General features: G+C 48.8%; 4 protein-coding genes across 5 annotated transcripts in view; 2 read left to right on the forward strand and 2 right to left on the reverse strand.

Annotated features, from left to right (window-relative positions):
* Positions 1 to 131: 131 nt before the first annotated feature.
* Positions 132 to 4,875, reverse strand: rbm45 (RNA binding motif protein 45). Of its 2 annotated transcripts, none has more exons than XR_015108933.1 (11): positions 3,728 to 4,875; positions 3,073 to 3,195; positions 2,480 to 2,606; positions 2,285 to 2,419; positions 2,028 to 2,207; positions 1,812 to 1,941; positions 1,634 to 1,727; positions 1,394 to 1,551; positions 1,116 to 1,175; positions 907 to 1,034; positions 132 to 583 (listed from the first exon to the last, which is right to left on the reverse strand). XR_015108933.1 is itself a non-coding variant. In XM_086175614.1 (11 exons), exons 1-10 carry the CDS (start codon positions 4,025 to 4,027, stop codon positions 918 to 920), a joined length of 1,440 nt encoding a protein of 479 aa, XP_086031740.1. In that variant the 5' UTR covers positions 4,028 to 4,871; the 3' UTR covers positions 132 to 583; positions 907 to 917. The 2 variants fall into 2 exon arrangements, 1 of the variants encoding a protein (XP_086031740.1); XM_086175614.1 differs by having other exon boundaries at positions 1,100 to 1,175; positions 3,728 to 4,871.
* A 2,183-nt stretch (positions 4,876 to 7,058) lies between these two features.
* LOC147236901 (cytochrome c) lies at positions 7,059 to 10,132 on the forward strand. Its single transcript, XM_086175666.1, has 3 exons — positions 7,059 to 7,274; positions 8,541 to 8,715; positions 9,158 to 10,132. The coding sequence occupies exons 2-3, from the start codon at positions 8,547 to 8,549 to the stop codon at positions 9,301 to 9,303; spliced, it is 315 nt and encodes a 104-aa protein (XP_086031792.1). The 5' UTR covers positions 7,059 to 7,274; positions 8,541 to 8,546; the 3' UTR covers positions 9,304 to 10,132.
* On the reverse strand, positions 9,255 to 20,121 carry LOC147236902 (gap junction alpha-5 protein-like). Its single transcript, XM_086175629.1, has 7 exons — positions 19,894 to 20,121; positions 17,032 to 17,201; positions 16,756 to 16,920; positions 15,119 to 15,424; positions 14,985 to 15,050; positions 14,746 to 14,894; positions 9,255 to 12,572 (listed from the first exon to the last, which is right to left on the reverse strand). Exons 2-7 carry the CDS (start codon positions 17,098 to 17,100, stop codon positions 12,122 to 12,124), a joined length of 1,206 nt encoding a protein of 401 aa, XP_086031755.1. The 5' UTR covers positions 17,101 to 17,201; positions 19,894 to 20,121; the 3' UTR covers positions 9,255 to 12,121.
* Positions 19,936 to 23,580, forward strand: part of LOC147236903 (follistatin-related protein 1-like) — a 10,128-nt gene continuing 6,483 nt past the window's right edge. Inside the window, exons 1-2 of the mRNA XM_086175653.1 lie at positions 19,936 to 20,052; positions 23,255 to 23,442. The gene's annotated coding sequence lies outside the window, so the exon portion shown is untranslated. The remainder of the gene's footprint in view (positions 20,053 to 23,254; positions 23,443 to 23,580) is intronic.

The raw sequence follows: 23,580 nt of genomic DNA on the forward strand, positions 1-23,580 counted from the left end.
ATATGCTCGGCGACAAATGTTGAAAAGTGAGCATATTACACATTACATAATCCATTTTCAGACAGTGAAATAACAGCGGATGAGAGGACGAGGGTGCAACCGCCAAAGAAGAGACGGGACGCCGGAACAACATCATTTGATTTCGTTTAATTCGTAATAAGACAGACAGCAGCTCCACATGATACAAGGCAGTACTGAGGCTTAAACATCTGCATTTCAAAACAAGAGTCCGGAAGCCGAGTCAGGGATCTTTTTACAGCGTCCTACCGAGCACCCGACCTAGTCTCCTCAAACCACAGGCGGGATTCCTTCCCTCCACCTTCCTCCTCTCTCATCAAGACAGACAAGTACATGATTCCAGACGGCAGAAGGAACAAAATAAAAGCCGCAGAACTTCCAGCGCGGACTTACTGTTCTCCGGCATCGGCCCGGCAGAGCGTCGGCTCAGCGGGTCGCGGCAAGGTCACTGACCGCGAGTCGGGGTCAGACAGGTGGTCAAAGGTCGTGTCAAGAGGTCGGGGAGAAGGTCTCGATGTCGGTCGGTCGGTCAGGTCAGGTGTCATTTTGTCATGACAACAGTCGCCTAGGGAACAAGAAGCTGCAGCGTTATTCACAGGGGAAACGATCCAGGAGAACAAGGGGGGAGTTCGCCCAGGAGTCAACGCCGTCTGAAGCTAAAGTCTTCTTCGCCACGGGTGTGACTCTGGAGTGAACTGTCCCTTTCAACATTACAACCCCCCCACCCTGCGGGTCGCTGTTAGCATGCATGCTAAACATCTCCGCCCTCCCCGCTAACGCCAATCAAGCGTTCGAAAGCGATAGAGAAAGAGCCGGGGTTCCGTTCCGTGAATCGGGAAGCCGAAAAAAAGAAAAATATTAAAAATCCAACCCAGGAGCGCCACTTACCGGTGGAGCGGCTAGTAGGTCCGCAGCCTTTTGTGCGATTCCTCCCGCGGGGGGTCGGCCAGCATCACCTTCATCTTCACGCCGTTGACGATGCGGCCGTGAAGAGCCGCCATGGCCTCGTCGGCACACTGAGGAGGACCATCCAGATGTTTAGATCAACTCGTAGGTTCCTCCGCCGCCAGCCGGACCTCACCTGTTTCTCCGCGTACTTCATGTACCCAACCTTCCTCCCCGGGACCAGGTGGACCTCGATCAGGGAACCGAAGCGGCTGCAGAGACAAGACGGGCGACCGTGTTGACACACACACACACACACTTCACAGAGAGGTTCAACCTCTCACCTCAATTTCACCACCAGGTAAAGCGGGATTTAACCTGGACGAGTCACCTGTCAATCACAGACCTGCAACCACTAACGCTCTCCAATCTCTGAAGCCGCTGAGTGTTTTTTTGGACAGGAGATGGAGAAGGTGGTGGTGATACTTACCAGAAGACGTCCTCCAGCACGTCGAGGGGCAGCGGCGAGGGGCTGAACACCACGAACAGACGCTCCTTGGACTTGCTGTCAGGAGGCGCCAGCTTCTTCAGGGGCGGCAGGTTGACGTCCGTCTGGATCCTCGACATGGAGGAGACGGTGGGGAACCCCTGAGGACACACACATAGAATTTAAACGCTATTCTGTTGAAACTAACAGTGTGTGTGTGTTGCTCTTCCTCTCAGAACTCACCGGGGGTTTCATCACCTGGCTGCTGGAGGGCCCGTTCCACACGGCGGACATCATCTGGGCGGCGACAAACTGCATGGCCATGCGACCCACCGGGCTGCACACGAACACACACACACACCTGCGTGAATCCCGTTTCACCACCTGTGTGTGTGTGTGTATGTGTGTGTGGATTGCATACCTGCTCCGATCCTCACCGTCGTCCACGAAGTTGATGGCGAGCCTGTTGCCCGGCGGATACTCGAAGCCGTTGAGCTTCTCTCTGGCGTACACGGCCGACCCCAGGTTGCTGTAGCGGATCAGAGCGTGGCCTGGAAACAGGAAACACGCACCGCCCTGCTTTAATTCCTGTCTCCATGGCAACGACGGCAGCGACGGCATCCCGGCGACGGCCGACCTTTGCTCATCCCGTAGGCGTCCCTCTGCAGCTCGCAGTACTCCATCCCGGGGATGAGGTCGAACAGGGCGAAGATCTGCTCCTGCGTCAGCGCCGCCCGTGTCGACATCATCAGGCAGCGGGTGAAGTCGCCCGAGCGGTAGTCCATCACCTGGTAGTTCCCCGGGTCGGCGGGGTTCACTGCGGCGGCGGGTTCAGAGGTCAGGAGGTGGATCTATGACAACATGCGGGAGGTACGGTGGTGCCGGACGGCGTACCCATGGGGAAGGCATACTGGTTCATGGTCTCGCCGCCGCCGCCGCCGCCGCCGTAGTCCGCCCTGGGTGTGGCGCTGCTGTAGTCCTCCGAGGATGAAGCTTTGGTCCGGGGCTCGGCCAGGATCGCCCTGTAGGCTGAGCGACGACGTCATCAGCACCCTCATCATCCTCCCGCTCCCCACGCCGAAGGCTCACCTTTATCACAGTTCTCGATGGCGAGGGCGGCCTGCGAGGGCTTGTAGTACCTGACGTAACCCAGACCTTTGCTCTCCCCTGTGAACTTGTTCTTGATGATCACGCAGTATTCAATGTCGCCATATTCCTAAAGGGCGGAGGACAAGACCGGGGTGAGCTCCACGCCGTGGACCTCAGTCCTGCAGGAAGTGGACGCAGCTCAAGACTCAGCGTGTTTTTTTACAACCTCCGGCGTCCTGAGGGCGCAGCGCCTCTTTCAAGATGCCGTGATTGACAGGCGACTTCAAGACCCGGAGGCTCAGGTGTTGTTTGTTTATTTCTTGAGATAAAGGAAACAGTTCATGAGTGGGAGGAAGTTAATGGTAAAAGTCTGTTGTGGCTTAACGGGGCACAGAATGGATCTAACTCTTGATTTTCTCTTTTAAGACGCTTATATCCCCACATTTAACACAACACAAACCCACATTTAAAAAAGTCCATCAGCCAATTAGAGCCATACAAGACAAATTGATGGAATAGATCAGAGCAGTGACCCTGTGAGTGTGTGTGTGTGTGTGTGTGTGTGTGTGTGTGTGTGTTCGCGCTTGCACAACCTTGAATGTGTTCTTCAGGTCCTCCTCGGAGAAGGTTTTCGGGATCATGACGAAGATCCTGGTCAGCTCTTCGTCCTCCACGTCTCGGTGTCTCGTCGACGACCGCGACTGGGCGATAAACACCTTCACAACACACACATACACACTAAATGTCACACTGTTTCATCTAAACTCACCCTGGAACGGCAGAGTGGAGATTAAGATTGATTCAGGATTCTGGACTCACTGATTTGTCTGTCACTAGATTATTTAAATTAATTTGTTTAAAATTTAATACTGATCTCCACGAGCCTTACGACTTCCGGCTTCATTTCCGGTCCGGTCATTTCTAGATTCCAGTGGAGTTTCTTGTACATATTGATATAATTTTTTTTTTTTTTTACGAACTTGAGAAATGTTCTTACAAAAAAAGGTCACTTTGTAACAATCGAATGAATAAAAAAAATACTCTTGTTATATTTTGATTAGCATTCACAAAACTAACTCATGTCCGAGAAAGGTAAACAATAACAAAGGAGCCGCTAGCTCATTTAAGCTAGGCTGAAGCTAACGGCTAGCGGCGCACCTACATGCTAACAGGTTACATCCGGCAGTTTCACTACCGGGGGCGAATCGGCAGCGGCAGGCCGGACCTGCTCGCCCCGTCCGCGGTTACCTTGATGGGTTTGGTCCCTTCCACCAGCACCTTGCCGTGCATCTCCTCCATGGCCAGACAGGCCTGCGACGAACGGGCGAACTTCACGTACGAGATCCCTTTGGACTCCTTGGTCTGCTTGTCCTTAACGACCCACACGCCCTGGATGTCGCCGAACGCCGCGAAGCTCTCCCGGAGCTCATCCTCGATGACGGAGCGGCTGGTGACCACGAAGAGGCGGCTGTTGGGCGGGTCGTCGAGGTTCTCCGTCGCCTGCTTCGCGGGGAACTCCTCCATTTTTGACTCGGAGGCCAGTGCCATTTTCCGCTAGCCGAGACGCGTTCACGGACCGTCGGAATTTTATGCATTCCCAGGGTCCAGTCGCTTGAACTCAGCGGCGCTCACACTGAAACCATTGAGATGTTTTTTAAAAAAGTATTACATCTTTTTGTACATTTGCAATCGTTAGTTTAAGGAATATACATCTTTTGGCTTTTCCCTTCAGGGGTCGCCGAAGCAAGTCAACTTTCTCCATCTAATCCTATTCTCTGGATCCTCCTCTCTCACACCAACTACCTTCATACCCTCTCTCACTACGTCCATAAACCTTCTCTTTGGTCTTCCTCGGGACCTCATGCCTGGCAGCTCCACCTTCAGCAACCTTCTACCCAGATCTTCACCATGGTTTGGACATGAACACTCCTTTGTTCATGTCCAAAACATCTCAATCATCACTTTGTCTCAGTCATACATGTCCTGCACCCATGTGACAGATTCTTCTTCTTTCGGCTTTTCCCTTCAGGTGTCGCCACAGCGAGTCAACTTTCTCCATCTAACCCTATTCTCCGTATCCTCTCTCACACCAACTATCTTCATATCTTCTCTCACTATAAATAAATAAATCCATATATCCATATAAATCCATAAATCTTCTCTTTGGTCTTCCTCCAGACCTCTTGCCTGGCAGCTCCAATTCCAGCATCCGTCTACCAATATATTCTCTATCCCTCCTCTGCCCATGACCCAACCATCTCAGTCTGGCTTCTCTGACCTTCTCTCCAAAACATCTAACATGTGCCGTTCCTCTGATAGACTCATTCCTGATCCTCTCCATCCTGGTCACTCCCAAAGAGAACCTCAACATCTTCATCTCTGCAACCTCTAGTTCTGCCTGCTGTCTTTTGGTCATTGGAACAGTTTCTAGTCCAAACATCATCGCTGGTCTCACCACTGTCTCGTACACCTTTCCTTTTATTCTGGCCGATGTTCTTCCATCTCTTGGTACCCCTGACACTTTTCTCCACCCATTCCAACCTGCTTGGACCGTCTCTTCACCTCTTTTCCACACTCTCCTACACTCTGAACTGTTGACCCCAAGTACCTGAGATCCTCCAGCTTCTTGATCTCCACTCAATAAAATATAAAAAACACGGCTGAAATAGCACTATAATCTATTTTATTGTCACATCTTAAAGCTAACTAAGTCGCAGCCCCAGAGGAAATGATACATTTACATTACAGAAACAACCTGCTCTCAAACGGTTTCAATAAAATGACTGGAAGTCTTATTATTATTATAATAATATATTATTCTATTATTTTTATTATTTGTAATCGCAGCTCTCAGCAGTTCCACGTCCCAGCGGTAGGATGGCGAAAATTCCCACAGCCATGAAGGCATCAGCGAAGTTTCCGGAAGTATCCAGAAGCGTCTGCAAAACAAACAAACAAACAAACCAAAGTGAACGATCTAAATGCAACTATTACAAAAACAATAATTCGAAATTGAAGCCAATAACCACTAGACCCTAAGGCAGGTTATGTGACAATTATTTTCCATTACGCAAGTCACAGCGGTCAGCTGATCGAATGACGTCATTGTCGTGACTTAACGTGTCGATTGAAGGGTGCAAGTGTGTGACGGGAATTTTTCCTTATAAGTTTCGCCGCAGTGTGTGACCGGCTTGCAGGATATGTTGGTGTGCGTGATTGTGCGTCCTTTCTAAGGACAGACCTTTGGCTGTTCACATCCTGTGTGGGAATTTTCATTGACATGAATGAACTAGAGCAAAGGTGAAGCAGCATTCAGGCTCTCATAAATGAGAGTAAAGTGATAGAAGCGTTGAATTTGTACAAAATTAAACGGCTGCAGGATGTCAGCTGATTTCTTGAAAGTGAAACCAAAAGAGGCGTCGTCTTTGACATTGAGACTAAACTTTGACCTCTGTTCAGGACACCGTTTTAGAGCGACATATGCAGCTTCTTAGCCTCTTCCATCAAACACAGTTTCAAGTCAGGCCTTTTTTCTTTGTTTGTTAACCCAAACAAAGGTCGCCAAAGTGCTGAAGGGACTTTGTGTTTAGAAAGGAGGATATAAACACCTGCCACAGGAATAACCGATTTACAAACGCAATCAATCAACAACGGTTGATTTGATCGTAAAGCGTGTCATTGTTCATGACTGAACATGAATTTAAAGCTGTACTAAAGTCAAAAGTGTTGATCTTTTGTAAAGCAAGAGGTGACATTAATCCTTATCTCTGGTTCACTGCCCCAGCTCTTATTTGACTATTGTGAAACGCCCTCTATTGTCACCGAATCTTAAAGAGTCAATGTGATGTGGGATTGTTAAATATTATGTTAATACACTTAAAATGCTAGTTTTCTATTATGTTCACATCGTAGATAGTCGTAGATTGATACCACCAAGGAGCTCCACTGAACGCCACAGGAGGTCTTTCCTACCTGAGGCTATCAGACTTTTTAATTCCTCTTCCTTCAGCTGAAGGGAATCTTCAAATCTTTGTACTTGTTAAGACCTTAAAACACTTGATAGCCTTCACCTTGACACTTTATATTTTATTGTATTTCTTATTCTCCCTCCTTCCTACTATTATCTATTAGTGTTATGTTTTTGCTTGAAACTCTGGCACAACAATTTCCTTCGGGATAAATAAAGTTGTTTTTATGTTATCTTAGATAAGGTGCCCAATATGATAACCCAAGACCAGACATTTAAGGGCAGCTTTCTGCTACTTTAACTCATGCGTCAGGGTTTGGGGGACGTTTATCAAGAAGGAAATCTGTTAAAACGCGTTTATTTCCCACTTTTTCACCTTTTCTCATGAAGAAGTTTCTTTTTAAACCCTTCCAGAGAAAAGGATCGCATTCCCATTCCCTTTGTCGCTTCCTCCTCTTGTATCCTTCCCTCCTTTCCTAGGCGGTGAACTTTGACCCCCCGCTTCCCGTGAGAGACGAATTCGGGAGTCAGACGCGTGGATTCGTGCTCGTCGGTGCTTTTCTAACCCACGGACACGCTAAAGGAGACACCACGGAGAAGATGTTTGTCGGTGGAAGGAGGCGAGGAAGCGACGAGGATCCGAAACGGAACGCGTCCCGGTCCGGTTCTGACGTAGCGCCGGTCACGTGATCTGGCGGTGACGCTAAAAGCCGGTGCCTCCGTTAACCGGTGACCTTCTTTACGACCGACATCCGAACCGCCCGCCGGCCGAACGGACGCCGAACCGAACCGAGATAAGAGTCAACCCGCAGCCTTTAAAGCCTAAAGGTAAATCCTGCTTTTTACATTTTTATTTAAAGAGTTCTGCTTTTTGAGCGTCTGAACCGACATCGGTGAAGTCAAGGAGGAGGAAGAGGAGGAGGAGGAGAGGGAACGGCGGCTCCTTCTTTCATGTCTAAATGTAGTTTATTCACAATTAATTCCACTCATTTGGGTTTTATTTGATTTTTAAGTCTTATCTCTCCGATATCTAGCTAGCACGTAAAGCTCCCTGCTAGCTAGTTTACAAGTTAGCTAGCTGCTAGCTAGAACCCGGTAGTGAAGCATCTGAAGGTTAGCCCCGACATTGAAGCATCCTTGACCGGCTTCCAGCCTCCGTCCAAACCCGGGCCGACTCCCCCGGGACACGGAGGGGTTGGCGTGGGGCTGCCGGAGGCTCCTTTTCCATCTTTCCATCTCTCCATCTCGCTCCGAAGCGGCGGAAGCTTCCGACATCCCGGGTCCCGTTGACGCGGTGCTAGCCGGCGGAGGCTGTGCGGGAGGGGGCCGCCATGTTGGGCTCCGTCTACTTCCTGGCGTCCCGTTACATCAGTGATCTTCAAGAGTTTTCTTTTTTTCAACGACACACCCTTTTATTATTATTTTTTTTCAGCTTAAAATTCACCCTTAGTGTTTTGGTCGTGCATGATGTGCGCTGGACGCCTCCCCTTCCTCGGGTCACATGACGACATGTCTGCAGGAGGACTGCGGCAGAACTCCCGCCTCTCCTGGAGACGTTAAAATACAAATAAACAATATAATTAAACATCGCGGGTTAAAGTTTAAAGACCAGAAGCTGCACATCTGATGATGAATGCATGAAAAGGTGTGAGGAGAAGCGAGGTTCGCCGCCGTGCACCTGGAGATGGAGGAGGAGGTTGCAGGGATCAGGTGTGATCCAGGGTGTGAGAAGAACCGGTTCCTGTTAGAGCTTTTTATTCCGTATCACCATCACATCATCAGCTCAGGAGTGCACGTTCTTCTCCGTCGCTGGTGCTCGTGACTCATTTACACAAATCACTGAATCATCCTTTTTTTTTTTCGTCAAGACAAATCCCTTTCCGACACACATCCAGCTTTCACATGACCTCGAACCTCCGAGGTGAATCCCACACGCTTTGACCTTGGAAAGAAATGTGTGGAAAACACTTTCACCTCAAACGCCCTCCAGCAGGCGGGGCGGCTCCGGGAGGGAGGGGTTATTTCTGGATCCGCCGTCACGCGCAAGGACTCGGCTTTCCCCGACGCTCATTCCCGAAATGTGTGCACCTGCAGAGTACCATGGGAGACATCGCCAAGGGGAAGAAGGCGTTCGTCCAGAAATGCGCCCAGTGCCACACGGTGGAGGAGGGGGGCAAACACAAGGTGGGGCCCAACCTGTGGGGGCTGTTCGGACGCAAGACGGGCCAGGCCGAGGGATACTCCTACACGGACGCCAACAAGAGCAAAGGTCAGCCGCCTCCCGTTCAGCCTTTTTAGATCGGACGGAGATACCGTGGGAGGAGTTCAAATGAAGGAGGAAGCGTCTGGAACCGAAGGTCGCGTCAGGTGAAGCGCAGGCGTTTACTTCCAAGGGTTGGACCTAAAAGGTCTTCGCCTGATGGGTTGATCCGTGGCGTTCAGGAGATAAGCTGGAGGTTGACCCTTGACCTCCTGGGTGTCTTATCCCTTGACCTCCCCGCTGGAATCTCTCACGACCTTGAAAATGAAGGACTAAACGTGTGATTAGTTCTGCCAGAGGAGGTCCGCAGGTCCTGGATCTCCATCCTGCCCGGACACCGGTCGGTGTTCTCCGTGTTCCTTCTCATTCGGTCACTGCACGTCCTTCTCCGACGACCGTCTCGCTGGTTTGCGTGGAGGTCTGACCCCGAAGGTCTGCTCTCCCTCCCCAGGTATCGTCTGGGGTGAGGCCACCCTGATGGAGTACCTGGAGAACCCCAAGAAGTACATTCCCGGAACCAAAATGATCTTCGCCGGTATCAAGAAGAAGGGGGAGCGCCAGGACCTCATCGCCTACCTCAAGTCAGCCACGTCGTGAGCGAGGCACCGGCAGCAGAGTATTTAAATGTTTTTGTTTTTTTTCATTTTAGCCTCAAACCTGCAGCTAGTTTCATGTTCAGTCATTTTTTTTTTTTTTTTTGTTTTTAAATGAAGGTTTTATTTTTTATTTTTCCCAGAAAAAAAAAAAAAAAAAATGTCCAAACGTGAAACTTCGGTCCTTCTATGTCACAAAAACAAATCACGGTTATTTAATGTTTTAAAAAAGAAAGAAGAAATTGATGCTGTACTTGTATGTTTCCATGGCGACAGGAGTCCCGGTTTTATCTTCTGAACGGACTCACGGAGAATTAGTGAAAAAGCTGAAGCTCCGTGCCTGGTAGGTCGGTGGAGTCGGAGGTTCTCTGGTGCTGAGACTGCCGTCCTGCCAGGAGGTGGTCCAACCTGGAGGTCCAGGAACCTCCTCCTCGCACGACGGCCATCAAATCCCATCCTGTGCAAACTCCAGTTTGGTCCTAAAGCCGGTCTTTTTGATTTAGTTGTTCCTCTTAGAAGGGGGGAGGAATCATCCAACTCCCCCTTCTAGATCTTCCCCCAATTAGACCAAGCCTTATGTTCCAGATTTCTGAGGCAGCTCCAGAACAACCAGAGCATTCGCGCCTTCTAACGGCGGGGCGTCCTCTGGGGGGCGCCACCAACGAGATGTTATTTACCTGGTTTCACAGGCCGGAGAGAGAACTTTTAACTTATTAAACTGTAATAATATGTGGGAGGGACTGCAGGCTGTCACTCGAAGGTGTCCTGACGGCGTAGATATGTTGTGCAGAAGTTGGTTGATGGATCAATTAAAAAGGAAAAACGTCCAGAAACCCTCGGACTCATGACTCCTTCTTCTCTTCAGCACTTCACTTCTGGACAAATACTGGGGAACATCATGACCTCCGCCTCGCTGTCAGAAGGTCCTCCGTTAGATTCCTTCAGGGGGCCCTTTTGTGTGGCCTCTACATGTTCTCCAGGTTCCTCTCAAAACCCAAACTCAAGTGACCCCACCTTGGATGTGTGAATGGTTGGTTATAAGTCTGGATCATGGAGCAAGACTTGTATGTCCCTGAGAGGGGAATGATCGCATGTGATTCCTGGTCTCTCTCGACCAATGAGATCGGGGATTGGCTCCGCCCCCTGGCTGCAGGTGCTGCGACAAGGTTATGAATGCATGAACCCACTTCCTATTAGAAGTTGGAGTGGAAGTAGAAGATCCAGACTGCTGATGTAAAACACAAGAATGAATGCACGTCGCAAACCATGAACTCTTTCACACGAGCCTATCAAAGTGAACTCCGACTCAAAGCAGGCTGCTGATTGGCTCTGGTTTAAAAAGTTAGCGGTTAACCCGAGCCGTGTTCTACTGACCCCTCCACCGGGAGGAAGTCCATCATGGCTGCCTTGTTTATCCCAGATCAGATTGCAGAGGTGGAGTTGAGGGAAAGTTGACACCACCTTTCCTAGAAAGGCCGTTCGCTCGGCAGCGTTACCTAACAGCAGGCGAGCGGCACGCCGCACTTTGTCCTCGCCTGGACGCAATGTGAGCTCCTGATTGGTCCAGAAGCCCTCCAAGGGCCGTTGAGGACGTCCAGGAACGTTCTAAGCTCAGTTAATCATTAAACGAAATGCCTTTTCCACACGGGAAATCCGATCCGACCTTGAAATGCAGTCATCTGTCAATGATTCTAATCCCTCGAATTCAGAGAACGAGTCAAAATTAGTGACGAATCGCCTTTAATTTTCATAGAAACTGTTAATAAATGTACTGGAATCCATCTTGTCGTCCCGTCACAGCAGAAGTGGGTCATTTGATCTGGCGGAGTCACCAAAGTTCATGTCGAGGCCATGTTTTCTTTTTCTCCGGCTCTGGTCGAGCACAGGCGGCGCTGTCGTCCTCCAGGAGGGAATCTGCCGAGCAGCAGGTCCATCTTCATCCATCATCTACTCCAAAGATCTTCTGAACTCAGCGGGAATATTACGAAGCAAACGTACTTGTAACTTAAAGCCGACTTCTCCCTGAAAAATGCATTTATTCTTATTATTTATAATGTTTGAGCAGATACAGGCGTCTGGAGATGATGGTCTGAGGAGGAGGAGCCTGAGAGGAGCCCAGCAGCAGGTGATGGAGGTTAGATAAAGTCCATAAATTCCACCGAAACTATTAGAGAACCGTGAAGGTTTGGATGCCGCAGTTCCGCCTCCAGGCCAGCAGGGGGCGCCGTTGCGCCTCTTCAGGCTTCACAGTGGACGGGCTGGAGGTCTGCAGTCCTGATGCGTCCAGACACGAGGAGATGTCCTCATGACCATCTGTGATGGCACGCCATCATCTCAGATGTCTCTCCGTCTTGTACTTGTATCGTTGCGGGACCTGGAGAACCTTCAAACCCCTTGAACATCTCCTCACATGCAGGTCGCAGAGCTTCTCAAACCCTCTGCTCCCAAGAGAACATTGCTCACATGATCGCTTGGAGTTCCGTTGACTTGAGGTGGAACCTTCTAGATTCTCCTACAGAACCAACCGATTGGAACAGAAGGTCAGAGGCTCCACACAGGGTAACGTTTGTGGAACCCAACAGAAGGTTCTAGTTGTTCTCCAGACGGGGGGTTCCAGGCATGTAGTTCCACAGTTCGACCACTGGGGGTCATCAAACATCTGGAAAGGCATGGTTCTCCTGAGAAGAAGTCCAAGGGTAGAAGGTGCAGGAGGGGGATGGAGGTGGAAGCAGGAAGTAGGCGTGGGGGGGGGGGGGGGGTCAGCACCCTGAACGGCGTTCTCGTTCTGTTCTGCGTGGAGAACGTGCGAGAACCCCGGTTCCTCAGATGGCGAGGTCCTCGGCCCTTCGGCCGCTGGAGCCGCTGGTCCTGCTGAGGCGCCGTTTGTCCTTCAGAACGCCGCCGTTCTGGAGGAGCTTGCGGGCCTCGGGGTCATAGCAGGAAGCGTCGGCCCTCAGGAACTCCGTGTTCTGGATCTGGCCGTTCCCGTCGCCCTGCCAACCCGGCGAGTAGCGGCTCACGTGCACGCGGTTCACCGCGTCGCCCGCCGCCGCCGCTTCCGCCGCCAGCTTGTGCTTCTCGGCGGCCATGTTGTCAGAGTTCTGCTGGTCGGCCAGACGGTGGTTGGGGAACTGGAGCGGCAGGAAGTGCGAGGGGCCGATCACGCACTGGTTGAAGTCCGGCGGCGGCGTGGACGGCGGCGGAGGCGACAGCGAGAGCTGGCGGCTCGGAGAGGCTCCGCCCCCGACGGCGGGCTTCCTGTTGAAGTAGCGCCTGGGAGCACACGGTAAAGAAACTTTATTGGGCAGACGGAGCGGACGGGAAACACAGCTTTTCAAAATAAGAGGAAGGAGAAACACATTTGGGTCAGTTTGCACACACACACACTCATACACACACATACAATCACAGTTAAACACACACATGCAGTCATATACACACAAACTACACACACATGTAAACTTGCAAACACACACCAGTGAGGTGCAGTCAGTAGAGGCAGGGGGAGGCCGGGCCTCACCTGGCATCATGGGAAGAAAAAAATATCTTAAATGGTTATATTTATTCAGTGAGTTGTACTATAAAGATATTTTCCATGTAGCTTCACCATTTTTATTTTTATTTTTTCAAAATCGCTTAAAAAAAATCACATTTACCGTTCAAATATGAAGAAGAGACGTGCGTTGACGCAGCAACCATCTGATCCCACTATGGATAGCACAATCATTGTGCTAACTGTGCTAGCATGCTATGCACTCAGACCATAGTGCTGTCTCTGTGGATGTCACTATTAAAAAAACACTTTTAATATATGAACTAAATTTCCATAGTTTAGCTGATGTGTCTAATATTTTTCGTCAACAACCGTAGCGTGTTTCTTGTGTTTCTCGTAATCATAAAACGAGTGTGAAGAGACATGAGGTGAGGCAGGCAGTGACGGTGCCTCATGATCCCAGGGATCCTTCTTACAACTCGCCTACAGAATAATACAATTAGCATTAGCAAGCTACAGTAAACAGTTAGCAAGTCAAGTGCAGCCATCCAGTTATTTTGTCCCGATCTCACGGGTCTGTAAAGCTCACAAACACTGAGGGATGAATGTAAATCTCCTGGGCAGCTTCTCCACTTTTTGTCCCAGAAGGATCTCATTCAAACTGTTACCGAGGCGACAAAGTCGCTCCGGCCGGCGGTCACCGTTCGCTACGACAGCGTCGGCGGAGCGCTTGTTCTCGGCACCGAAAAGACTCAAAACATGCAGTCGGAACAGGAACGATCAAGGACGATGATTTCCATTGAGAGACTTTTAAAAGTGAAGAAAGATAAGCAAGACTTCGAAAAGCAAGTTATGGATGCTTCAGAAGGAGCGGCGCATGGACTTCATTTATAAGTAAAGGTAAGAGATAATATTGTTATTTATGCTACAGTTTGTATATGCAAAAAATGCTGATATGATATTTTAGACAAAACACGTCAACTGCTGCCAATAAAATGGTGAGTAAGCTACTCTGTATGTACAGGACTGTCTTGGAAAATTAGAATATTGTGATAAAGTTCTTTATTTTCTGTAATGCAATAAAAAAAAAAAAACCAGAAATTACTTTTTCATGATATTCAAACATTTTGAGACATGATTTTTGATTTTTCATAAGATGTAAGCCATTATCAGCAATATTAAAATAATAAAAGCCTTGCAATATTTCAGTTGATTGGTAATGAATCCAGAATGTAAGACATTTTTGTTTTTGTAATTGTATTACAGAAGATAAAGAACTTTATCACAATATTCTAATTTTCTGAGACATTCCTGTATCTGACTGTGATGACGTCAATGCCTCACCAGCCATGAACCTCAGCGCACGTCACTGACACACACACACACACACACACACACACACACACACACACACACACACACACACATATATATATATATCTGTATGTACACACACACATTTACACCCACTTTTGTACATACTCACACCACACACAGGTATGTTGTATGCACACACATATGGACGAATACACACACGTATATACACACAGACTCAAACACATATATACATATACACACACACTTCTTTGCAAAGACACACATATGCAAATATACACACACATATACTTAAACATATATTCACACACACAGATTCACACACACATACATATACAGGATTACACATATACATATAAACATACACACACACACTGAAGCAAACATATATGCTGTACACACACATACTCAAACATACACGCACACACAAACACACATATATACACACATACATTGTATACACAACATATAAACACATGTAAACACATTCATGTACACACACTTATGTACGCACACACACACACACGCAGGAGTGTCATCATTATTTTCAAGTTGTGTGTTTGTGTTTAAAGGTGTGTAACGGCGCCCCCCGGTGGCCGGAGCTCCGCCCCCTCGTACCTGCAGCAGTGCCTCCACGCCAGGTGCTGCAGCTCCAGGACGCTGAGCACCAGCGACACGGCCGACACCGTCAGCATGAAGACGATGAAGACGTTCTTCTCCGTGGGCCTGGACACGTAGCAGTTGACCGGGTGGGGGCAAGGCCACGCCTGACACACACACACACACACACACACACACACACACACGCCGGGTTGGACCATGTGACGCTCTGGTGAGGTTGGATTTGATCTTCTCACCTTGCAGATGTAGAGCGGGTGGAGGAAGATCCCGTACAGGAAGTACTGGAGGCAGAGGAACACCACCTGGAACCATCGGAGAAGACGGATCAGAACCGGCGTGGACTTCTGCGTCCTGAGAGAACGTCCCTCACCTCCATGATGGTCCTGATGAAGATGCTCAGCACGTAGGTCTGCAGCAGCGCCCCCTTCAGGCGGACCCGTCCGGCCGACTCTCCTCGCTCCTTCCCTCCGTCCTTGTCGTTCCTCCTCACCATCTTCTCGTCTCCTCGTCCTCCTCTATCGCCGCCGCCGCCGCCGCCGCCCGGGTCCTCCTCCCCGCCGCCCTCGTCGTCCTCCTCCTCCTCCCTGCTCCTTCTCTTCTCCTCGCGGCGGACGGTGTGCATGGCGTGGCCCATGTAGATCAGGCTGGGCGTGGAGACGAAGACGATCTGGAGCACCTGGAAGGAGGTTCGCGGTAAGAGTCGGCCGTCGCGGGTGTTTGGGATCGGGTCGAGCTAGCAAAAGCTAGCAAAGCGTTAGCATGACAGCCTTCGCTTTACAACACGCCGACCACCAAGTGGTCAGTAATCAGTAAGTGCAAGTCAGTAATCACAACGATGCTAATGGCAGCGGTAGCCGCCGGCTAACCTCCGCAGAACGGGGCTAGCGTGACAGTTAGCATCGACTTTGGGGTCTTGCTTGAGTTGTTTAGCTAATGTTAGCATTTTTTAGAATTAGTTGGAATTCTTTGGTCCACTTGCTAACCTATGCTAGCCCCAACTTGATGTCTGATTGGTGCGGTGTTGCTAAAGCTAGGTTGAATGAACATTGGAAACGTCGTTAGTTCAAAGCAAACATAACCTTAATGTCATTTAACAACTCGGTTGCTAACCTGTGCTAACGTCAACTTTGATATCTTACTAGCATGATGATGCTAAAGCTAGCCTCTGAGGTTGATTGGTGCCTGGTTTACGTTGGTTGAATGAACATTGGAAATGTCGTTACTTCAAAAGAAACATAACCTTAATGTCATTTAACAACTCGGTTGCTAACCTGTGCTAACGTCAACTTTGATATCTCACTAGCATGATGATGCTAAAGCTAGCCTTGGGTGTTGGGTTGACATCAGTTTTATGAACACGGGGAACGAAATACAGTGAGTTCAAAGGAAACAACAATCTTTTGGTCAACTTGCTAATCTTAACCAGCTTCAATTTTGACCTCTGACTAGCTTAACATTGCTAAAGCTAGCTTCCGGGGTCCATTGGTGCCTGGTTCACACTGGTTGGACAAACACTGGAATCTTCCGTCTACTTGACGACCACTTGCTAACCTTTGCTAGCGTCACCTTTGACATCTGACTTGCTGTCTTTTGCTCGAGCTAGCTTGAGGGGTCGATCCATGTCCGGATCATGTTGTTTAGACATTATTAGTTCAAACCTTAATATCACTCGATGTCCGCTTGCTAACCTTCGCTAGCTTCAACTCTGACGTCCAACCAGTGTGATGTTGCTAAAGCTAGGTTTGGGCATTGACCCTCGCCCGGTTCGTGTTGGTTGGATAGATCCGGGGAACCTTTTGGTTACTTGGTGTCCGCCGGCTAGCCTTGACTAGCTTCAACTCTGACATTTAACTAGCACGATGTTGCTGATGCTAGCCTCTGGAGGAAATAACAAGGCTCTGAGACCTGGAACCTGACCGGAGTTGTTTGCGGTTACGGAACCCGCCGACCTCGGATCTGTTAGCGGCAGAACCTCGGGTTGGTCGGAGGCGCAGCGCAGCCGCATACCCAGTATCGTATGTGCGCGATGGGGAACGCGCGATCGTAGCAGACGTTCTCGCAGCCGGGCTGCTGGGTGTCGCAGTTGAAGTCCTCCTGCTCGTCGCCCCATGACGACTCGGCGGCGGTGCCCAGGACCAGGATGCGGAAGATGAACAGGATGGTCAGCCACACCTGCCAGGACCAGACGGAGACACGTGATGAAGAAACATCTCCAAGCTTCAGCGGTAAACGTCTCCTTGGACTGTGTGATCCAAGCGGGGCGGGAACCTTCTCCGGTAATACCTTTCCGATGGAGGTGGAATGTTCCTGCACTTCCTCCAGGAAGTTCCCCAGGAGACTCCAGTCGGCCATCGGGGATCACCAGCCGGGCTCGGGGTCGAGGTCACGGGGTCAAGGTCACGGGGTCGAGGTCACGGGGTCGAGGTCACGGGGTCGAGGTCACAGGGTCACGTCTGGGGGAAGATGGCCGACATTAGCTCTCCGACAATGGAGTGAAACTGACCGGAAATCGGAATCCAATCATTGTCCATAACCCTCATCCTCATCGACCAATGACATCCCCCGCTCACCGATGACATCACACCTCGCGACCCTGCAGCTAGCTACTCTTGTGATGCTAACACAGCTAGCAATCAACCGGCTGCTATTGAGCGCTAGCTCGTACCTTCCCGCTACCCCACATGCGACATGTATTTTTTTCTGCTTTCAGCGAGTTCTCGGAATAAATACAGAACACAGTGTGTGTATATGTGTGTGTGTATGTGTGTGTGTTTGTGTGTCCATGAGAGCGTGACCTCTGACCCCTGTCAATATAAATGTCTGCTGGGCTGGTCTCAGTTTAGCTCCTTTCCCGGGTTCCCGGGAACCTGGAATCCCGGGTTCCCACACTCCCCGTCTGTCTGTCTCCAGGGAAGGAAAACCAGAGGAGTATGTAAACACACACACACACACTCACACACACACACCCCGCCCGTTGCACCCCCCTCTAAAATAAAGAGACTGACTAACAGAAATAGAACTTTCCATGAGTTCCAGCGTCATGATATTTCAGATATTCACATTGAGTCAAATCTAAGAAAAGGTCACATTTTATTTTATTTTAATTTGATTCATTTTTTTTTCTTTTCTGTTTTATTTTAAATGTATCATTTTTTCTTTTCTTTTCTCTTAATTTCTTTTCTTTTCTTTTCTTTTCCATATGTATCCTTTTTTTTTCTAATTTGATCAAATTTCCATAAATTTTATTTATGATTTTTTCTGTTTACTTCTCTCTTCTTTCCTTTATTCTAATTTATTTCCTTTAAAACATTTTTTCCTTTTGATTTATTCATTCATTTGATTTGATTTATTTATTCACCTCATCTCACTCATCTTTTGAATCGCTGTATGATTGACAGCTTGTTCAGGTTAAGCCCCGCCTCTCACCTCGTCGTCATCTGTGATTGGCCCACGGGGGGAGGAGGTAGATGAAGGATGAACGAATGAATGAGCTCTTTGAGGTCCCCCTCCCCGCAGGCACGTTAGCCGCCGTGGCTAACGAGATGAGCGTGACCCCCTTTTTCAAAAAAACAACATAAAACCCTCCGGCTGTTGAGCCGAAATCAAAGATGGCGTCTCGAACTAGGAAGCGGGAGGGAAAACGACGCTGCCGATTGGCCGAAACCCCACTCAGTCCCGCACGGCGACGGAAGAAGCTCCGCCTCCGCGGGGGGCGGGGTTTAACCTGGAGGGGTCAGCTGTCAATCATCCACCCATACAGCTTCTCAGAAGACCTCCAGAACCTGGAGCTCCTCAGAACAACTAAGATGCCGCCTTGGCGTCCTGAAGCGCCACTCCTTTCCTGTTTTTGAGAAGAACCTCTGACTTTAAAATCCCACGTGAGTGTGTGTGTGTGTGTGTGTGTGTGTGTGTGTGTATGTGACCGAGTATTTATGTCTTTCACAAGTGCTTCGACATAATTAATAACAATATTACTTCCTAGTATAGACTTTCTCTTGACCTCCACTTCTGTGTGTGTGTGTGTGTGTGTGTGTGTGTGTGTGTGTGTGTGTGTCCGGCACTTAGCATTGTTCTGCGTCCTGTCTGAGTAACACACACACACACACACACACACACACACACACAGAGAGCAGAGGACAGACCTGTTCCTCATCAGTCCAGACGTTCTCCATGTTCTCCAGGTTCTCCATCTTCCTCCCTCTGTGATTGACAGCTGAGGTCAGAGTTAAGCCCCGCCCCCTGACCTGGGCTGGACTGTGATTGGCTGCGTCCCTGACCCCGTGTGCAGGAGGGATGTAGATAATGGATGTGTGACCAAACAAGGATGTTCCACCAGGACCCATATCCAGGAGGAAGGAGGTGTGTGTGTGTGTGTGTGTGTGTGTGTGTGTGTGTGTGTGTGTGTGTGTGTGTGTGTGTGTGTGCGTGCGTGCCTTTTTTTAACTGATTGATCAGCTGATCACCAATTGACCCAAATCAATAACCTGAAGATGTTGGTGGAGTTGACTTAAGATGCACACACACACACACACACACACACACACACACCCAAGGGGCTTGGAGATACAAGGAGGCCAGTGTGTTCCTCCTCTTCATCTTCTGCGCGGATGTTGTTCCTCACACAGGAGCTTCTTTGTTGTCTATCAATGGAACTGAGGTCTGAAGGTCTGAAGGTCTGGAGGTCTGGAAGTTAGAAGGTCTGAAGGTCTGGAAGTCAGAAGGTCTGGAGGTCTGGAATTTAGGAGGTCTGAGGGTCTTGAGGTCTGGAGGTCACGTCCTCTGCTGTTCTCTGCGAGGAGGTTCCACCTCCTCCCCACGTTCCTGGGTTCTCTCCAGGTTCTCCTGCTGTCAATCATCCAACCATTCCACTCATTCTTCTCTGTGAGCCAATCACAGCTGTCACTGGGGCAGGGGGCGGGGCTTAACCCGTCAATCATCCACATTCACCCTCTCATTTACACCTACAGAATGTCTTCTGGTTTGTGGACCGCTAGAAGACGGAGAACCGGGAGAACGTCCAGATAGAAAGACCTCTTGCAGAAGATGAACGGTTGAACATCTCCATTGACAGATGACCCCCTCACCACCCCCACCTGAGACGGTTCCACCAGGAGAACCCGATCCCACCGGAACCCCATCTTTTACCTTCTGGCCGAGTCGCTGCCGGTCCTCCAGGACGAGAAGAAGAAGAAGAAGAAGAAGAAGAAGAATCTGCCGCGGCGCCGCTGAGCAAGGCGGTCGATCTTCTGCGTTCGGACGCTTCGGGGAAGTCCAAGAAGACGAGGCGAGGAGGCGACTGAGAAGGTGAGAAGATCAGACGAGGCCAGGAGGAAGCGGACCGGAGTTTGAGTCCAGGACTCTGGACTGGAAGGGGGAGCATTTGTACCAGGCGACCTTCTTCCTCCTCCTCTTCCTCCTCCTCCTGCCCTCCCTCTCGGCTCGCCATCCCCAGAGGAAGTCGTCCCGCTATTCACTCCTCGTGTGTGTGTGTGTGTGTGTGTGTGTGTGTGTGTGTGTGTGTGTGTGTTTTCTGCCACCTGAAGGAAGTCTGATATTGTATTAGGACACAATGGTCACCAGACCCCCCCCCCCCCTCCCGTCACCCTATTCTTATCCACGTCCCACCCGGGTCATTGTTGCCGTGGAAACGCCCCCCCCCCCCCCCCACGCCGCCACCGAGGAAATTCCCGAAAGTCCAACTTGGGAACGTCGGGAGTCCAGTGTTGACATTAGCATTAGCTTTTAGCTCCCGGGCCTTCAGTGCCCCCCCCCCCCCCGGCTCGTCAGCCTCTCCAAGACGACGCGCAAAGATGGAAAACGTCGGATTTGTGAGCTGGGGTTCATCGCCGTGCTCTTATTGGCTGGAAAAAGTGGCCACTTCCTGCGGGCCTTCAAAATAAACTTTTATTTTTAGTTTTATTTTGTCCCTTAAAAGGGCGTGGAATATTAGCATGGAACAGTTTTATTAGCCAAACACCCGTGATCCTTTCATATGGTTTTCCTCCGGGCGTGTGTGTGTGTGTGTGTGTGTGCGTGCGTGCATGTGTGTGTGTGTGTGTGTGTGTGTGTGTGTGTGTGTTTGTGTTCCATTTCTCCATGTGATGCTAAAAACACCATCCAGCGGCGTCGAGCATCAACAAGATGCTTCTGAAAAAAATCAATATATTATTATTCTTAATGAATTCTGTAAGTATCATCCATTTTATATATTATTTATATTTATTATGATGAATTGCAGTATTTATACATTTATTTGAAGCTAGGCTAGGCTAACCTCTGTTAGCGTGAGGTCTTGTTTGCCAGATCTTTCGACCCAGATTTTTGAACCTTCATGTTTGGCTTCCGGCGTCTCGGTTTCTTATCGCCATGGAAACGCAGCGCGGCCTCCGGGCCGTTCTTCTCTTCTTATTTTATCTGCGATCCCGCGGCGCCACATGACCGTCCCATCAGAGGCCGGGTCCTGAATGCGGTTCCACGGCCGAGGGGGACGTTGGAACCCGGGAACAAGGTCCGCCTTGTCCTCCCCTCGCCCAGATGTTACCCCGCAAACCCAGAACCGTCCGGAACGAGTCCACGTCCGGCTCCACGCCGTCCGAGGATTCTCCTCGCTCCGTCACGCCGGGGGTTCCTCCTGAACGTTCTCCGGCCCGTGAGGTTCTGCCGTCGGAACCGGAGCTTCGGTGGAACCGCAGAAGGACAACCTGCATTGAGGTTCCTCGAAAATCACTTCTCAGATCCAGAATCACTGGAATCACTTCCAATCCCTCCAAACCATCTGGTATTTTCCGTGAGTAGATGAACAGACGCCTGAACGGGAACTCAACTTCTGATCGGCACCTTCTAAAATCACATCACCGCTAAGTGTGATATTGATGGATTACTGATCGGGGGGTTCTTAGAACCTCCTCCTCCCCCCAGCCTGAAGGTCGCTGCTTGGATTCCTGCGAGGAGCCTCCATGATCTCATGTTTGCGTGGGTTCCTCAGGGTTCCTCAGGGTTCCTCAGGGTTCCTCCTGCAGTCCCAACACGTGCAGAAGGTCTGGTACGAGAACATAAACTGACCAGCGGGTGGACGAGAAGGTGATGCTTGGATGCTTGGAAGCGGCCCACGACCTTCTCGCTGAAGAGCCGCTGTTTTTAAAACCCTTGAGCTGCTGCTGTCGTGTGTGTGTGTGTGTGTGTGTGTGTGTGTGTGTGTGTGTGTGTGTGTGTGTGTGTGTGTGTGTGTTGTTTTTTAATTCCTATTTAATTGTCAGGTTGCAGCATGTCGATGGCAGAGTTTGAACAGACCTGTTGTCAACTGCGCTCAGCCCACATGCGTGTGTGTGTGTGTGTGTGTGTGTGTGTGTGTGTGTGTGCACATGTGCGCATCCATCACACCTCTGCTATCATCTAGCATGAAGAACGCGAGAAGAACGATAGCATATTTTCCCTTAAAAGACCACACACACTCTCTCTCTCTCTCTCTCTCACACGCACACACACACACACACACACACACACACACACACACACACACACACACACACACACACACACACACACACACACACACACGGGCGCGCTCTGACCTCCCTGTTATTTTTAGGAGGTGCTCCATGGGTGTCGCAGCGCACACCAGGAGGCTGGGGTTATCTTCTCTGCAGCACCTCCTCTGGCACGCTGCAGGGACGAGGAGGAGGAAGAAGAAGAAGAAGAAGAAGAAGAAGAAGAAGAAGAAGAAGAAGAAGAAGAAGAAGAAGAAGAAGAAGAAGAAGAAGAAGAAGAAGAAGAAGAAGAAGAAGAAGAAGAAGAGTTATTATTATCGCCATTATCATCATCACCGTCATTTTCATATTATAATTACAACTATTGCTTTTATAATCATCAATATAATCATCATTACTGTTTTCATCATTATCATTGTTTTTTTAATAGTTTTGTTAATACTATCATCATCATCTTCCTTTACATTATCATTATTATAATAATTACTACCAGTATAGTTATAATTATCAATAACGGTTTGTCATTATTAGTATATATATATTATATTAGTTTATTATATATCATATATTATTATCATATTATTATATATTAGTATTATTTTAATATCTTTATTTTTTTGTTATAGTAATATAATTTTTATGAGAATATCATTATCAGTATTTTCATCATCATTGCCATTATTATTTTATCATAATAATGTAATATAAGTGATGTTAACATTTTCAATATTGTAATTACAACTAGTATTGTTACAATTATCAATATCATCACTGTTCATCATCATTATTATAATGTTTTAATATTTTTGTTGATATTATCATCATTATTATCACTGCCATTATCACTATTTTTATTATTATTATTACAACAAGTATTAACATTTTCAATATCATAATTATTGTTAGTGTCACTATTAATGCTGCTGGTGAGATAATATTCATATTTTTCACAATATTCATAATAATATAATTACGGTTATAATAATAATTATTATTAGTTGTAATATCCATTATTCTAGAGGGGGCGGAGCCAATCCCAGGTGAGAAGAGGGGGCGGGGCTTAACCAGGAAGGGTCAGCTGTCAATCATCCACACCTGGAGGCAGGTGAGGCTTCAGTGAACCTGCAGGCTGGTTTGGGACTGAAGATGGAGAACCGGAGAACCTGGAGGACCTGGAGAACTTGGAGAACCTGCAGAACTTTCCGCCGTGAGTTACATATGTAAATATGTATATGACGCATATGTAAAAATATGTATAACATATATGTAAATATATGTATATCGTAATTGTAAAATATGTATAACATATATGTAAATATGTATATAAGGCATGTGTAAATATATG

This window comes from Fistularia commersonii, chromosome 2 (assembly GCF_037954325.1).
Source record: "Fistularia commersonii isolate RoL2024-O1a breed Wild chromosome 2, RoL_Fcom_v1.0, whole genome shotgun sequence".
NCBI lineage: Eukaryota > Metazoa > Chordata > Actinopteri > Syngnathiformes > Fistulariidae > Fistularia > Fistularia commersonii.

Bases quoted from the DNA above. Each gene is read 5' to 3' on its own strand.
- LOC147236902 (XM_086175629.1), bottom strand. From the start codon at position 17,100: ATGGCCGACTGGAGTCTCCTGGGGAACTTCCTGGAGGAAGTGCAGGAA. The intron at 16,921-17,031 runs GTATTACCGGAG...TGGTCCTGGCAG, and splicing joins ATTCCACCTCCATCGGAAAG to GTGTGGCTGACCATCCTGTT. The intron at 12,573-14,745 runs GTACGAGGGGGC...GTGTGCTCCCAG, and splicing joins GCGTGGAGGCACTGCTGCAG to GCGCTACTTCAACAGGAAGC.
- rbm45 (XM_086175614.1), bottom strand. From the start codon at position 4,027: ATGGCACTGGCCTCCGAGTCAAAAATGGAGGAGTTCCCCGCGAAGCAG. The intron at 3,196-3,727 runs GTAACCGCGGAC...TGTGTTGTGAAG, and splicing joins AAGGGACCAAACCCATCAAG to GTGTTTATCGCCCAGTCGCG. The intron at 1,552-1,633 runs GTGAGTTCTGAG...GTGTGTCCTCAG, and splicing joins GCCAGGTGATGAAACCCCCG to GGGTTCCCCACCGTCTCCTC.
- LOC147236901 (XM_086175666.1), top strand. From the start codon at position 8,547: ATGGGAGACATCGCCAAGGGGAAGAAGGCGTTCGTCCAGAAATGCGCC. The intron at 8,716-9,157 runs GTCAGCCGCCTC...CTCCCTCCCCAG, and splicing joins GGACGCCAACAAGAGCAAAG to GTATCGTCTGGGGTGAGGCC.